Source organism: Corella eumyota, chromosome 3, assembly GCF_963082875.1.
Source record: "Corella eumyota chromosome 3, kaCorEumy4.1, whole genome shotgun sequence".
Taxonomy (NCBI): domain Eukaryota; kingdom Metazoa; phylum Chordata; class Ascidiacea; order Phlebobranchia; family Corellidae; genus Corella; species Corella eumyota.
The window spans coordinates 8734029-8751563 of NC_137492.1; the positions used below are offsets into that span (position 1 = coordinate 8734029).

Here is a 17535-nt window from a genome sequence, read left to right on the forward strand (position 1 = left end):
TGCACGAGTGCTGAAAACAGGCACCCCACGATTCCCAATTGTCCCATGATACCCCACATTCAGAAGCGGGGCAGGGTTCGCTTTGTGAAGTCTTGGGAAATTTACAGCGGGAGCTAAATGGACATGATCTTTGCTGAGTTTTCATGCAGTTGAAGTCACATTGACCCCACCTGCCCCATTCGCCACATGGCCGGCATGGCAGCGCTGCCGTTGCAAAACAAAACCGCGTTTCTTCGCTAAAACCAACACACCAAATATCGAGTAGATCGGTGAGCACATTGCCATCTGGTGAATGGCAAACTCGTTTCCGTTTCTGCTGGGATAAAATTCCTTTTTGGACACACTCGCTCCATTGCTGCCAACTGCCCCATACCGTTTCTATCACAAAATTTAAAATAAAAACGTCGATAAACAGCATGAAAAAAGAAATGCCTGATTTCTAATTTAAATAGGGTTTTGGCATAGTTGTGCTTGCTTAGATGTTGACTAAAAAAAGCCTGTAAGCAACGTTATAAACTTTACCTGGAAATATGCTGGGCACGCAAGTATCTAATATTGGCCTTAATGGTGATAGAAGACTTGTTTGTTCAAGCATTAAACAAGGCCATTGCGGGGAAATATCAGGGTTGTAGCCTTCTATATCAGTGATGTCGTCAACACACCCACCAGCGCACAAATCGCATCTAAAATTAGATTGAATTCATAGAAATCAAATAAAATGTTATAAACAACGCTCCTTCTTAAACCTTAACCCGCCTTATAAAAACACAAATCGTGCCTAAGCCATAAAAACATTTTTTTTTATTTATTTATTTATTTTTTATTTTCATTTTTTGTGTTTAAGCTTACCCGAATTGAGTTTCTTGGTCGATAAAAATCGACAGCGCCGAAATGTTGATGTTGTCATTTTGGCCTCCTTCCATATCAATGCAGCCCACGAACTCAAACAGGTTTTTAAACACTTCGTCCAACAGACTTTCAATATTCTCTTGTAGTCCTGTCAGATCAATTACGGGTAATTCTGTATCTATGTCAAAGTCAGGTATACTACCGAATTCACCAAACGAGCTAAAATCTACACCATTAAAGCTTAAGTCCGAAAGAGATTCCGGACCGAAGTTGAAAGAATTATCGTCAGAAAAATCGTCAAAAGATTGTCTCTTTTTTCTTTCTGCAAAAGTTGTAAAACTGTTTTACTAGTTGGTTAGGGCGTGCATGTGTAAATAAGTAAAAAAAAAAATTCAAGCGATAACTTATATGTTCGTTTTAAAACGTCGTATTTCAATGAAGTGTTACTTAATTTAATTTTAAATAAAGTTACTTTTTTGTTCTAGTTTTGAATATTTCTTTATGCACTTGCTTGCAGGTTTTAAAAACTTAGACTTTTTTCGCAAATATTTCTCTAAGTTTTTGATCCAACAGCCAGCATCGTCATTGTCATCGGCATGTCTGTAAATTAAACACTTTACCACTTTTTGTTGGGGCAAAATCGGTGATTACAAATTTTGTACAAACTTATTATCTATGTCAATGTTAAGAAGTAATAACTGCGCTCTATATTGCTTAAAATGGTACCTGCAATTTTGTTCGTTATTTATTTCAAACCAACTGCTATCGTCTATTACAAACTGAACAGCATAATCTAGATTCTGTAAACATATATTTTTATAGCAAATAAGCTTTGGTTATTTAAAAAAAAAATATTAAGTTGTTTTGGTATATTTAAAAAAAAATATAAGTACCTTGCTTGTTTCTTGTTGAATGCAATTTGTAAAGAAATCTCGAATAAATTTGGAGGTTGCTCGTTTTTTCCTATGTTCGCTGCCGTACGGAAAATGACAACCTATTAGTCATATATTAATTACCGACTAGTAATTAATCAACTAACTAGTACGATGTAAAACAGACTTTTCTTTAATTTGAAATTTTTGATGACTTTTTGTTAGATTAAATGTAATGCATTGGTACAAACTTTTTCATACTTCCGTATTTCAAAGTGCATAATATAAAAACAGGACTTACCGGTTGTAACTTGATTACTTAAATAAAGAGCCAGGTAAAAAAACAACAGTTTCATTGTTAAACTTCTTTATAGACTTAACTTGCTTACTGCAACTAATTTTTTAACTTGTGTTTAATGATATATTTATGCACTAACGGAGGATGATACTACAAAAAAATGTTAAATTTTACGGAACTGGTGGGTGGAAAAATTTCGTATTGCCTTAAGGGGTGTTTGTTTTGCAAAAATTATCCTAATTTATTCAATTCCGATATCCTTTTGGCAATGTATCCTGTATTTAAATGTTAATTTTAAACATTTATAATTACTAACTCGGTATAGCAACCTACTTTAATAGCAATGTTCTATTTAAAAAAGAAATAAAAAAGTTGTCTCTTATATTAAGAGTTGGGGTACGTTTAAATACTGTTTATGATATTGGTATTGACGTAATATAAAATTAGTTTATCTGTTTTTACAAATTTACTGACTAGCAATAATTAATTTTATATTTATATTCTTGGGCTTTTGTCACCTTGGGATAGACTGAGTGCGTTTTTATAATCAATTCTCGGTAACATTTGTAGTTACGCAATAACTTAAATTCTAAATTGATTACATCATTTTGCGCTACACACTCTTTGCCTACTAAAATGGCTATGGGCGTTTGTACTGATCTATGGGCGATATACCAAATTATAAATGTCGCTTTATTGCTAACTACAATTCTAATATTTTTATTTAATTAAATTTTTATATATTTTTATAAAACTCAAGAAGGTGTATACAATCCAGCCTTTTTTAAAACTTTATACACAAACGGAACAACGCCAGAACGTTTCAAGAATTAAAATACTGTAGGAGAATGGTTACTGTTATCTCTTAAATCGGGCGTTTGCACTTAACAAAATGGTGTTCACATGTTGGTTTTCTCTTGAACTAGAAACAATTCAACGAATGACATGTTTGGGTTTTTTGCAAATGTTTTATTATATCAACACCAAAGGCATTTAAATATGTACGAATAAACAATATATCATTATCAGAATATTTACTATTATCAAAATTTGATTGATTATATCAGTATTTCTTGAAACTTTTATTCTTTAATTTTTTTATTCTTTAATTAAACAGAGAGAAGCTTCGTCTGAGGAATAAGGTCGGGGACAATACCTAAAACATAGTTTTAAATGATATTTAGAGAAAAGTTTTTTAGTTTTATTATTTAAATTATAGTAAAATTTTTAATTCGGTGCTTACATGCTTGACATGATTCCGTATATAAATGTGAACCTCCAAGAATATTTGTACAAGTTCTAATATTCTCAACTCTGTTTCTTCTTGCACATCTTCTCCTTCTAGTCCTTAAGCACGTGGTTCGGCCACATCGTCCCCAGTTGCCCCAGTTTCGCCACTCAAGTCTACATTCTTTAGCATCACACGTTTCTCTCTGTACAACTTCTTGTCCACATTGTCGCCTATTAGGACAACCTCTTCTTCGCACTTTGATACACCTCGCTTGACAGATGCTAAACCTTCGCCACGGCCTGCAGGGTTGGCATATCACACAGGATTGCGTTTCCTCGTTTGATCCAACGCAAAATAGGTCAGGTATCACGATCGAAATAGGTTCAGGGGAGTAACAACTTCGTTCTCTTCTTTGTCTAGGTCTCCCCATCTTCCTCGCACATTCGCTCCATTGCTGCCATTCGCCCCAAAATGGTTCTAAGATAAAACACAGTCAATACATCTGTTAGTAAGTATCTTTAGGGTTAAGATGCCAATTATGTTTGTTACCATCGTTATTTAAAATCATAGATAACAGCCACTATGTAAGTGGTGGTTTTAAAGTACATAAGATGTGTAGTTCATTTTAAGACTTGCTTTCTTTATTCTAAAAAATGCCTTGCAAAAAAAGCTTGACATTAAAAAACTAATCGCACCTGGAAAAATATTGCTAACACAACTTTCTAGTATAGCAAATAATGGCGAAGATTCTCTTGTTTGTTGAAGAAAACGACAAGGCCATTGTGGAGAAACGCCTTCAGGCAAAGGAATGTTAAGATCACAACCTCCAGGACAACTTTCACATCTGTGGCAAATAAAAACGTTGTTTGGGTACACAAAGTATTTTTTTTATTTTTTTTTAAAAAAAAACAGTTTTTCAAAATTTAAGATCACAAATGTTTAAAAAAATTTCAAGAACTGAAGTCTGCTTACCCGTATTTGGTCTCCGCTTGCACAAATCCCGCAAGAGCGGTTAAATTGGAATTTTCATTCTGCCCCCCTTCCATATCAATACAACCTATAAATTCACCCAATAATGAAAAAACGTCACCTAAAAGTCCAACGGCTAAGCCAGTTATTTCGGAAACTATGGAAAGATCTGGAACTGAAATATTGGAAATGTCCGGAATGTCCGGAATGTCAGGAATATCCGGAATATCTGGAATATCTGGGATCTCAAAAGCAGGAATTGGGACGCTTGGAAATGAACCAAAAAAGCGTTTTACTCTTTTGTTTTGAGATTCCTCGTTCGCATATCTGGCCACGCATATTTTTGAGGGTTCCAAGAACTGTGAATTTTCAGCAAAGTAGTTGTCAAGATTTTCATTCCAGCAATTTACATTATCGTTCTCATCCTCGTACCTGTTGTTTATGCAATTTTAGATAAAACAGTTTTGTTGCTTTACTATCGTAATATAACCACTTACTTTATATAAAGGTAGACAATTTTTCACTCACGCACTATAAAGCGTTTTTTTAATTGTAAAGGTTTTTAAATTGGACGTACAATTTTTTATGGACGTCCACTAAACTTCATTATATACAAATAATTTTAAAACTTTAGTATTTTTTTACTTACTTGCAATTGATTGCATTGTTAATTTCAAACCATTCGCTATCTTCTATCACAAACTGAACAGCATAATTCAAGTTCTGTTAAAAAGCATATACAGTAAAATGTAATGTTAAAAGACGAAAGAATTTGAATAGATTTTATCGTCAACTAAGTTATTTTATAATCCTGTTTTGTTTTGCCTTTGGCATAAATACAATGTTTTTTAACCTCTGATGTCACGTCCTGTATACAAGTGGTAAAAAAGTCACGAAGTTCTGATGAAGTGGATCGTCTTCGTCTGTCATGGTCTTCATCATAAGGAAAATGACAACCTTTTTGCAACATTTAATTTTGATTTAATTCTTTAACAATTATTGTAAAATATCGACGTAATTCTAACGTACCTATGGCTGCTTGCAGGCTTAATACAAGCAAGCAAATAACAGTCGAACAATTCATTCTACCTAGCTTGACACTACTTCTGTAACTGAATAAAATTATCATTTAAATAAATATTCTACTTAACTCAAACGGTCTTTAAACCAACTTCTATTTCTTGAACGTATGTTATCTAATTTCACGTTGAAAAATGTGCCAAACCTTAATTTAAGTTGTTTCGTGGTAATAAGACACAAAATATAGTTTATGGCGGTTTGGCCGGTTCTTAAACAATAAAATTTGCCGCAAGCAACGAGGTGCTGCAAATGGTTACATTTTTTTTTTCAATGTTGTTTATATATCCATAATATGTTTTTTATTGAAAGAATAAGTAATAGAACTGGAAATCAAATCCAACTTAGCGGTTTAGAGGTAACCGCGTAAGTCTACCATACGCCTACAAGGCATAAATAATTACAAGGTTTAACTTTAAGTTGGCGTATAAAAAATAACAAATTGATTATAACTGAACAACGTGCGAATCTTGTTTTCAAGTTTAAGCTTTATTGTGTGGGCGTACGATATTTATCGCGTGGTAAAGAATCAGGATTTCCCGCTTAAATTTTTCGCGTTTTTGTTAAGTTTTTTTTCCTTGTGGTTTGTGTCTCGGTTGAATTGCTTTTACATTATTATAGTATGACTACACCTTTACACGTGTTTAACTTTAAATATATAATTTTTTAAAAAAGTTTTGATTTTTTATTAAAAAATGTATTTTTATTTATCAATTTTTGCAAATTACTTTTATTAAATTTACGATGTGTACTAATTATATGTTTTTATTATTAAGGTTTTCTTTATGGATGTAACAACAAAAAATTGAATAACTTTAAAGATCAAGTAAAGAATTGAAAAAAAACAAGCAATTTAGACCTAACAGGTGAGAAAACAACATTTTTGTTTCAAATATATTTTTTAATACTGGGTAATAGTCGACTTTACCGACTGCAAATTAACCCATTTGGTCAGGTGCGAGTACATCGTTTATTTTATTATTGGCGTACGAAAAATTACTAGTCGGCAAATTGATTTAAACTAAACCAGCCATGGCATCAGGTTATGGACTGAGTGAACTGTGATTTTAATTTAAGATAAAATTAAACACATGTTTTATTTTAAAGCTAGTTGCTCAATTCTATTTATATATGTCTACTTCTAGAGTTTTGACAAAAAAAATTAACGCAGTTACTTTTTATAGTAAGCGTAACGCTATTTACATTTATTTATTTTTTTTATGCAACATTTACAAAACTGTAGATTTAAGCAAAAAATAAGTACATGTGGCTTTTAAAAAGTATCATTGACACGGAACTGAACAGCTTTGCACATCTATATCACGACCACTACCACACAACGCTGATCTGACCTGCAACAAAAGCTTAGTAATTTACCGTTATCCTTAAAATTTATAGATGTAATAGTTATATATCTATTTGTCCTAATAACAAATAGGAAGCGCTTTTTTGAACTTACCTGACGAGTTTCTGATCGTAGACAACGTCGGGAACGAAGTCGAGTTCCTTGTCCACACCTGCTTGATCCTCTTGATCGACATGGTGTAAAATTTGACCAGTTTGTCCATTTGACCAGTTGAACGGTCGAACCTTTTTTAAAAAAAACAAGTTATAGTGTGCAGAAACCTGAACAAGCATAGGCTTTTATATAAACAGCTTACATTTTGACCTATGACAGGTTTTTTGGTCTGTTGGATCACCGCCACAATATTTCTCACACAGCCGATCGTCGACTCTCGAATCAAATCGTTGACATTGCCTTGATCGTGTCTGGATGCAGCTTTTACCTTGGAAAAAGCAATCTGTAAATGAACCCCATGATTCCCAATCCAGCCCGCAACCCCCGGTAAAACAGAACTCCTTTTGTATTGAATCACCATGACAGCTACCACTGCTACATCGCCTTTTTCGATTTCTTTCACAATTTTTTCCGCAAGTCGACCAACTTTGCCACTTTTCCCAGTTTGAACAACTGTTTGTTTTGCATTTTTTCGTTTCTGTCGACGAGCCCACACACCATACATTTGAAAGCATTGCCTCTTTTCGAATTTGAGAAAAGCACTTTCGTCGTCTTGTTTGCTTGCCACCATTGCACGTTTTGTCGCAGTTGCTCCATTGCTGCCATTCTCCCCAACAAGGTTCTTTATAGCAAAAAAAACTTTAAAACATTGAATTCCTGTTTTACCCCCTAATTCTAAACGTGTAGTTAGTTACTCTTTAACTATTAAGTAGTTACAAAGTTGCCTATTTACTTTTAATCTGTTGTTAAAAATACAAGAAAGGCGGTTTACTCACACTTTGAAATTTGTAACCTAAAATTATTCACATGAACTTACGTGGGTAAAACTGCTGGTTGCATCTTTCAATCGGTATTCGAAGGCTGGACGAGTTTTTTGTTTGTTGTAAAAACAAGCACGGCCACTGCGGCGGAATCAGCCTCGGGTTGTATCCCTCTATTCTTCTAATATCACGACATCTTCCCAAACAAGCTTCACACCTTTATAGTATAACAAAGTTAAATAAACAAAGGCAAAAGATTGCGTAAATTTGAAATTGGACTATAGAGAAATTAAATTAATAAAAGTACCACAAAAAATGATAATCTTTTAATGGTTAAAAAAATAATTTGCAAAACATTTTGAAACAAAAGTGTTAATTTTTGGATAGTATTTTGTTTGTGGACAAACTTACCCAAATATTGTGTTATCTCTTACAAACTCAGCAAGCGCCAAATAGTTTCTGTTTCCGTTCTCTCTTCTAGATAGGCATGATGCATATTGCTGAATTCTGTTTCCAGCACTTAAATCGTCTTGGTAAGGATTACCATTTTCATCTACAGCGGTCAGCAAAGATCTCTTTTTACGCGCTTCTGCGTTTAAACAAATGGTCAACAATATTACCAAAAAAAAATAAATAGGCATAAAACAAAACTTTACTAAGGACATTTATTGAATTACTAAAATAAATTCAAAAATTTTTATTTTTAACCAAACAAAGGGAGCTAATTCTATTACATTTTTACCATTTGCCTTATTGTAATTAAGCAACATATTACATTAGACCTTTTAAGTGTTTAAAATTGATCTTTAGTAATTAACAAAAAAGAATATAATAGTAATAAACAAACAAAAATTAAATCAAGAACAAGTTTATTACGAACAATAACAATATATTAAAAATTGCAGGCCATTAGTAAGCCATTAATTGCTTTAGAGCGAAAATAGGTGAATCCATTAAATAAATCCATATGAACCTAATTTATATATATCTTAATTCTTCATGTTTCCATTTACCTATTATTCCGTAAATATCAACACATGTTTGAGTTACTGATAAAAAATCAGAATTGCTGTCAAAGTATTCATTTAAATTATCGTTCCAACATGTTGTAGTGTCAGTTCCTTGTTGATTTCTAAAAAAAAGATTACATTCTAGAAAACAAATTTTAAGAAAAAGAAATCAAGTAATCTGGAAATTTCGATTCTATTTTTGTATCGACATTTATTAAATGTTAATGCAGTTGTATTAAATTAAAATTTCTATTTCACAAATAATAAATTTTAGCGATTTTTTGTAAAGTTGTTGTTAACAAAAACACTACTAAAAATAATATTAGCGTAATTAGAGTTTTTTCTAGCTTTGTATATGCGCCCGTCAGTTACTAGATTCGTTATTTGTTTATTTCGTTTTTTTTTCATTTGCAATTTTTTTGTTTTTAATAAATTGCGAATTTTTTGTTTAGTAGGTAATGATTTTGTTAAGTAACTTTGGGTTTATATTTTTAAATTTTTAAAATTGAAGACTTACAAGATTAGATTTTACACAACTTACACACAATTTACTTTATTGTTCAATTCAAACCAAGTTGAATCATCTATAACAAAATTCACCCCATAATCGACATTCTGAACAACAAAGTTTATATTTTTAGTAATGATATGAAAGGCATATTTCTGATTAAAAATTTATGCTCCCTTTTTTCTATTTTTGCTTTTTCACCTGATTAATTTCTAGAATTATACAATTTGTGAAAAAACTTTGCAAACCCTCTGAAGTTTCGCGTTTCCTTCTACGTCCATAAGGATAATGACATGCTTTAATGTAGTTAAAGATTTAGTTGTTTGAAAAAAATATTAATTTTAAATTTTTAGTTAAATTTTTTTAAACATTTTGATTGCCTAATTTAAAGTTTAAAAAGTAATAAAGTTTTGAAAAAACTTACCGGATGCAAAACCAACGAAAATCATCAAAACACTAAATAATCTCATTTTGTATTTATACGCTAACTTTCGTTTATATCATATGTCAATTTAACATTATAAGTGGATCATAAAATAGAAAAATATCTTTAATTTTGCGAAAATTGCAACTGCCTTATATATTTTGTTTGCAGAAAAGTAATTACACGATTACCTTTTTTCCGTTAGCTGCTATTTTAAATTTATTGCCGTTGGCAGTTTTTTGTTTTTAATATAAAAACCGTTGGAAAATGTCAGCTTTGCAAAAAAATTTCCAAACCCAAGGCGGACTTTATATTATTGTTCAAAATTTGTATACAACATTGCCAATGGTATATATAATAATATTTAACAAAGCTATATTATAAAAGGCCACAGTAATGACATATGAAAAATAGCCTTGCTTATAGTATAACGTATTTCACCAAAATCAATTTAATTTAGCCCGAAAAATAGCAATGTACATTATTTTATATTCTGTTTAAAATATTCATCAATATTTAAAATAAAAATTACAACTAATTGTAAAAGACTTTAAAGTCAGTTAAAAAACGTTTAAAGCCTAAAATTGACTAAATATTTATTGGTTAAATTAATTCAACAATATTTATCGACTATAATATGTTTTAAGTTGTTAATTATAAATAAGTAATTTACTTGTAAGAACAAAACTTATTTTGAACCGAGCTACCAGAACAAGTTCCAAAGCATATTATTTTTTAAAATTATAATATAATAAAAAAGATTTGATTCTTTTAAAGCATAAAGTAAAATATTTACAACTACCATGTTGTTTATATATTTATTTGGCATGGAACTTTTATTAAATTTACGATTTGTTTTAATAATGTTTAAAATATTAAGATTTTGTTTCTAGATGTAACGACAACCAATGCTAAACTGTATAATTTTTTTAAAAAGTGAAGACTAAAAATCAAGCACTTTAGCATTCACAGGTAAATGTTTTTTAAAAACTAATATAATACTGTTATAAGACAAAACTACTGACTGCGTTTTAACCGGTTTGGCCGCGTGCGATCACCTTGTTTATTTTAATGCGGTTGCACCAAATATTTTCCCGCTATGCCAAACAAAAGTTGATGCATGAATCATTTAACCTTTTTTATTATTCCACTAAATTTGTCAAATTTTAGTTCGGTTTACCGGCTATGGCATTAAAAGAGACTGTATTGCAAATTTAAAAAACAAAAAAAAGAATTATTATTTTAAAGCTATGTTGCTTTTCTGCCTGTTTATACATATAATTAGTTTAGGAGTTTAAAAAAAATAAAACAAGATCAAATTTAATTGTAAGTGTAATGCTATTTATATTTATTTCTTGCTTTTTATACAACAATTATAAACTATAGATTACTGAGAAGCAAAAGTACACGTGACTAAAAAAAACTAATAGCACGGAACTGAACAGCTTCGGAAATCTGTATCACGACCACCGCACAAAGCCGAATTAACCTAAAACAATGGCTTAAAATTTCACTACAAGCTGAAAAAATTTATAGGTGTAAAAGTAATAAAATGCCGTTATACAAATAATAACGTTTTTTGAACTTTGAATAAGCAATTTACAAACCTGACGAGTTTTTGATTGCACACATCGTCGAGAACGAAGTCGAGTTCCTTGTCCACATCTGCTTGATCCTCTTGATCGACATGGTGTAAAATTTGACCACTTTGTCCATTGAACTGTTGAACCTATTTTGAAACAAAATATTGAAACGTGTGGAAAATTAAACAAGCATAAGCTTTTATATAAACAGCTTACATTTTGACTTATGGCAGGTTTTTTGGTCTTTTGGATCACCGCCACAATATTTTTCACATAGCCGGTTATCGACCGTTGCAGCGAATCGTTGACACTGGCGTGATCTCGTTTTAATGCAACTTTTACCTTTCGAATAACAATCTGTAAAAGAGCCCCAAGATTCCCAATTCAGCTTGCAACCTCCGGTAAAGCACGACGTTTTTTGTATTGAATTGCCATAACAACTACCGCCGCTACATCGCCTTTTTCGAAACCTTTCACAATTTTTGTCACACGTCGACCAACTTTGCCATTTTTCCCAGTTTGAACAACTTTTTGTTTTGCATTTTCGCGTATCTGTCGACGAGCCAATACACCATACATTTGAAAGCATTGCCTCTTTTTGGATTTGAGAAAAGCACTCTCGTCGTCTTGTTTGCTTGCCACCATCGCAAGTTCTGTCACAGTTGCTCCATTGCTGCCAATTTCCCCAATTAGGTTCTAAATTTTGAAAACGAGTATAGTATATGCTTGCGTCCAAACTAGTACTTTAAAATTTTAAATTACTCTTAAAACCCCCAAAATCGTTTGTCTACTCTTTGTTTGTTGTTTAGAACACCAACAAGGCGTCATTATAAACATTTGAAAACTACAAGAAAAATCCAAAAACTTACGTGGAAAAAATTGTTGGTTACAGTTTTTAATGGGTAATTGAAGGCTAGACGAGTTTTTCGTTTGTTGTAAAAACAGGCACGGCCATTGAGGCGGAATCAGCCTTGGGTTGTATCCCTCTATTCTTCTAATATCACGACATCTTCCCGAACAAGCTTCACATCTAAGTCATATAACATCGTTACAAAAAAAGTTATAGCGGGAATTTAAATTTTGCACCATAGAAAATTAAAACGCGCAAAGATGCAGCAAAAAATTACAAAAAACAATCGCAAAGCATAAAAAAAGTGTTAATTTTTGAATAGTCTTTTTGTTCGTTTACAAACTTACCCGAATATTGTGTGATCTCTTACAAACTCAGCAAGCGCTAAGTAGTTTCTCCTTCCGCGCTCTCTTTTAAAGAGACACGATGCATATTGCTGAATTCTTTTACCAGCAGTAGAACCGTAGCGTTGAGTTGTTTTTTGGTAAGTGTTGCCATTAAAGGAAGCAGAATACTGGGAAACAGAATACCGTGAAGTAGAATACCGGGAAACAGAATACTGGGAAACTACAGCCCGCTTTTTACGAGTACCTGCATTTGAACAAATGGGCAACAATTAAATCTAATTGAACCTAATAAATATATATCTTAATTGTTGTGTTGTAATTATACTTCGTTCTGTATTGTAATTATCAACACATGTTTGAGTTGTTGATAAAAATTGAGAATTGCTGTCGAAGTATTGTTCTAAATTATCGTTCCAACATGTTGTAGTGTCTGTTCCTTGTTGGTTTCTAAAAAAAGATCAAAATTTTGGAAAAAGGTTTCAGAAAGAAGAAATCAAGTAATCTGGAAATTCCAATTCTATTTTTGTATCGACATTTAATAAATGTAAACGCAGTGGTTTCAAATAGGAATTTCCATTTTACAATTAACAAATATTTGCAATGTTTATGGTTGTCAAAAAATCACTTTCAAGATTAGTATCTGTGTAAATAGAGTTTTTTCTTGCTTTGTATATTTATTCGTCATTGCTACGTTTAAAAAGTTGTAGTTTGGTCATTTTTTGGTTAATTAGCGATTTTTTTGGTTAATAATTTTTTTATTCCTAATATTGGAGACTAAGGTTTAAATTAAATTACATCATAAATTTTAAATGACTTACACACAATTTACTCCATTGTTTAATTCAAACCAAGTTGAATCATCTATGACAAAATCCACCGCAAAGTCGACATTCTAAACATTAAAGTTTTTTATAATAATAATAATAATGGTAATAAAGGTATATTTCTAATAAAAATTTTATGTGGTCTTTTTTAATTTTGGCCTTCTCACCTGATTAATTTGTTGAATTATACAATTTGTGAAAAAATTTTGCAAACCCTCTGGAGTTTCGCGTTTTCTTCTGCGTTCATAGGGAAAATGACACGCTTTAATGTGTAGTTAAATATTTAGTTGTTTAAAAAAATATTAATTTTTAGGTTGGTAAAACTTTAAATACATTTCAACAACTTAAATGAAATATACAATGTAAACAAATAATTTCTACACTAAACTTACCGGATGCAAAACCAAGAATAATCATCGAAACACAAAACAATTTCATATTAAACTCAAGCACCTTTTCCTCACAAATTGTGTGTTAACAATGAAATTGCAAAATTTAAAACTGCCTTATCTATTTGTTTGCAAGTTATGACATAAATACTTTTACTTTTTTATGCTGTTATATAATATATATTGCCGTTGGCAATTTTTCGTTTTCAAATACAATGACGTTGGAAAATTTTAACTTCGTAAAAAAATTTCCAAAAATTCTCTATAGTAGAATAAAAAACTTGTACTGAACTGATTATTGTATTTAACCTAATATTAAACAAGGCCATGTTAAAAAAACATAGTCAAGATATTTAAATAAGTTTTATAAAAAATATACATTTTCTTGAAATCGATTTTATTTACCCAAAAAAATTGCAATGTACATTAGTTTATATTACTTTTTGTTTATAATTTAAAAAAGCATTCTACAGCTAATTGTGAGATGCTTATCCCTCCAAGCCAGTTGGAAATCCTCCAAAGCCTGGTTGAAATCCCCCAGGCATTTGTCCTAAAATCAAAAAAGTAATATATGGTAAAATTAATTCAACAACATTTATCGACCATAATATGTTTTATGGTTGTTTTACTATAAACAGTTACTAACCTGTAGGGGGACAAAACTCACTTTGGACAGAGCTACCAGAACAAGTTCCAAAACATTTTCTCCTTCTGTTACGAAACCGAAAGAAAACTTGACATGTTGACCACGTTTGCCATGCTCCCCATCCCGAACAACCATTTGTGTTACAAATTCTTGTCTCGTTAAACCGGCCAATGCACCATACAGTTGGTACAGCGACGTGCTTTTGTATTTGAGAGAGACATTTTCGTATTCTTGTTTGCTGGCCCCTCTTACAAATTTTGTCACAGACGTTCCACTCTTGCCAATCTCCCCAACAAGGTTCTGAATTGTTTAAAAAAAATTATTATACCGATCTTGCTTGTGTAAACTAACTTTTGGTTTTAACATCATACCTGGATAATATTGTCGGTTGCAATTTTCAATTGCTCTTCGAAGAGTGGACGAAGCTTTAGTCTGCTGAAGGAATAAACATGGCCACTGTGGTGGAATTAACCTGTAGTGACATGTTCCTAATCTATTATTATCGTAACATCCACCTAAACAGGACTCGCACCTTTAAAAAATAGTGTTTTAAAATTAGAACTTTGTTTTCTAGAAATGATAAACGTTAAAATTGGGGGTTTTGTCACATTTAAAATACCTACTATAAAACGCAATACTATTTTCTTCTCTTGAAAAAAAAACTCACCCAAACATTGTGTTGTCGCGAATAAATGTGGAAAGAGCAAAATAATTTCTTCGTCGCTTTTCATTTTCTGCCAAACATTTCGAATATAGATAAACAACCTGATCAGGAACAAGGGCGACAAGTCTGTTGATGCCACCCGAATAGAAATACAAATTATTGTAAATAAAAGAAGTGGTATAAGTGTTTGGCGAGGTTGCTGAGTTTTTAAGAGATCTTTTTTTTCGTCCTAAATTTAAAAGTGTTAGGACAGCAATACTTTTGTGAAAAAATATTAAAGTTAATCTTTTTTTTTTTGCATTACCTCGTTGGTTACTGTATGCAACCACACATGTCTGGGTTGCTGATAAAAGTGCAGAGTTGCCTTGGAAGTATTGTGCTAAATTATCGTTCCAACACTGTGTGGTGTCGGTACCAGTTTGGTTACTAAAACATATTTTAGAAAGCATAACTTTGTTTATATACAAACAGTTTAGTGTTATTACAAATGCTTTAACATGCGTTCTGTACTGCTTATATTATAACTGTTTTAATTTATTCTTTTTTGTTAGGTCATTGATTTTTTTTAAATTTAAATTTAACTTACATGCAATTTACTGCGTTGTTGATCTCATACCACGTCGAATCTTCTATTACGAATTCCGTAGCATAATCCAGGTTCTAAAAAAAAATATGGCAGTAAGATTATTTTTTTTAGATGATTGCTAGTTACTTGAATATGTACCAACCAATTTTTATCTTAGATTAAACAAGTATGGGCAAGCAGTTTAATTTAAATGCGAGTAAATATTATCTTACCATCCCTGTACTTCCTAATAAACATTGCGTAAAAAATGTTTGCAGCTCATCAAACGTTTGTCGCTTTCTTCTTCGTTTACCAGGCCAATGACATCCTTAATAAAAAAAATATTTTAAAATTATTTATTTAAAGAAACATTGTTTTTTTTGGATTTTGGCTGCACCAATGCTACAATATTTGCCATTGAGCCACGTGTTTACATGCAGCTTAAATATGTGTTAAACATCTTTTCAAATAAATATACATGTACACCAATAAATTTGGGATCAAGTTACCTAATTAAACTTACCAAGCACAAGTGGCAAAAGAATAATAAAAAGACAAATTTCAAAATATTTCATTTTTACGTAACCTTTAAAACTAAAGGCTAATTTATTTTATAAATCGCCCTAAAAAATAATATCGGTAACCCTAAAAAAAGAATGATTTTTAATAGATTTTAATGTTAATGTTATTGGGTATAGCTAACTATATCTATAGTAATAAACGCTTTCTTACTTTATGTATAACATGCATACGATCCAGCATTGACCTTTTGCAGCAAACTGATAAGCTTTATTAATCTTTTTGTTAAGACGGAAATGTTGCCTTTGGCAAGCGAAATTTTAATAAAACCACCAAAAATATTTAAAAAGTGGTTTAGAATTTAAACATTAAGCTTAGTATATTGTTCTCTTTTGCACGTTAATATTAAATTTTTGCTCTGAAAATGATTTTTTTAATCGGTTTTAAATACTTTTAAACTTCAGAATAATAAAAAATTTATATTTCATTTAAAAGATGATTTTCCAATATTTTTTCCATTTAAAAATATTATAAAACCTTAAAGCACTAAGCATTTTTAATCAGTGCAAATAAGTAAGCACTGCAATATGCTGCTAAGTTATTAGCCATAATTTTTAAACTGACAACTCTATGATCTCATTTAGGCCCAATCTATGTCACACAAATTTTCGATTTAAACTTTGACTAAATTTTGCCTTATTTTATGATCCTATGTTTTTAAAATTACACTGAGCCAAAACACTTTGTTTATTTTTCTATTTATCGTCGCCTTCGTTTCGGTTTTCGTTTTGGTGCTTTCTTTTTTTTTGAAGAAACACTTTTACGTCTTTGTTTGTTGCCTCCGGTTGTGCCAAGCTTTAGAGCTTTACCGGTCAGCTTGATTCGTGCACCTTTCTTTGCAAGTACTCTTTTTGACACCAACCAGACGATGACATTTTTTAGAATAAAGTCATTTCGAACTTTGTATCTTTCCTCTATGTACTTGGCTACAGCGTTGTAACTACAACCGTTTGGCTCGCGAAGCGCTTTTACAGCCCTCAGTACCATATCTCTGTATTTTGGCTTTCTGGCTCTCTTTTTTGGCTTTCTCTTTCCTGCCCCCGAAGGAATTGGGGTTGAATAAATTAACGAACAATCCTCCATGATGAATGGGGCTCTTTTTATTTTCTATAATTAATTTACCATTAAACGAAAAGTGTGAAGTTTAGAGTTTTAGTAGTATAAAGACAGACCTTAACGAAACGTTATTACTTGTTACGTGACAATGCTTCTCCATTATTTGGTGACAACAGACATTAAATAACTTATTTACATCTTAATATTGCGTCATACAGGCGATTGCTTAGCAAAAGTATAAATTCAAGGAAAATAACAAACTGAAAATTTAAAGCGGGAATCAGGTAAACTACCACATCTTGGTAGCTCCTGATGTTATCACCAAAGGAAAATTTTACAGAAAGCTGAATACTTACTCTAAGATAGAAAATATTTCTAAGAAAGATGTGTTTAGATTTTAACGAAACTTAAACAGATTTAAAAAGATTGCATTCATTAGCAAGTTTTAAGTATTGCGTTTATTTTAAATGTGCTATTTTCTTTATTTAATTTGTTTTATTATTTTTTGATTTGT

At 31.4% G+C, this 17535-nt stretch overlaps 4 protein-coding genes across 5 annotated transcripts; all 4 read right to left on the bottom strand.

Moving 5' to 3' along the window:
* Positions 1-6501: 6501 nt before the first annotated feature.
* On the bottom strand, positions 6502-9660 carry LOC145745762 (uncharacterized). 2 transcript variants are annotated; one of them, XM_082563920.1, is made up of 9 exons: positions 9519-9660; positions 9296-9390; positions 9128-9201; positions 8590-8708; positions 7988-8162; positions 7633-7793; positions 6958-7437; positions 6756-6886; positions 6502-6648 (listed from the first exon to the last, which is right to left on the bottom strand). In XM_082563920.1, the coding sequence occupies exons 1-9, from the start codon at positions 9562-9564 to the stop codon at positions 6580-6582; spliced, it is 1350 nt and encodes a 449-aa protein (XP_082420046.1). In that variant the 5' UTR covers positions 9565-9660; the 3' UTR covers positions 6502-6579. The 2 variants fall into 2 exon arrangements, with proteins under 2 accessions (XP_082420046.1, XP_082420045.1); XM_082563919.1 differs by having other exon boundaries at positions 7988-8165.
* Positions 9661-10403: 743 nt separating this feature from the next.
* On the bottom strand, positions 10404-13634 carry LOC145745599 (uncharacterized). The gene is made up of 9 exons (XM_082563717.1): positions 13515-13634; positions 13290-13384; positions 13117-13190; positions 12624-12745; positions 12299-12542; positions 11971-12131; positions 11318-11797; positions 11126-11247; positions 10404-11007 (listed from the first exon to the last, which is right to left on the bottom strand). Exons 1-9 carry the CDS (start codon positions 13558-13560, stop codon positions 10942-10944), a joined length of 1410 nt encoding a protein of 469 aa, XP_082419843.1. The 5' UTR covers positions 13561-13634; the 3' UTR covers positions 10404-10941.
* Positions 13635-13927: 293 nt separating this feature from the next.
* Positions 13928-16033, bottom strand: LOC145745850 (uncharacterized). The gene is made up of 8 exons (XM_082564022.1): positions 15910-16033; positions 15620-15714; positions 15408-15481; positions 15126-15247; positions 14825-15050; positions 14529-14689; positions 14158-14457; positions 13928-14061 (listed from the first exon to the last, which is right to left on the bottom strand). Exons 1-8 carry the CDS (start codon positions 15959-15961, stop codon positions 14000-14002), a joined length of 1092 nt encoding a protein of 363 aa, XP_082420148.1. The 5' UTR covers positions 15962-16033; the 3' UTR covers positions 13928-13999.
* Positions 16034-16664: 631 nt separating this feature from the next.
* LOC145745930 (histone H1-like) lies at positions 16665-17048 on the bottom strand. Its single transcript, XM_082564111.1, has one exon. It carries the CDS (start codon positions 17046-17048, stop codon positions 16665-16667), a length of 384 nt encoding a protein of 127 aa, XP_082420237.1.
* Positions 17049-17535: the final 487 nt, after the last annotated feature.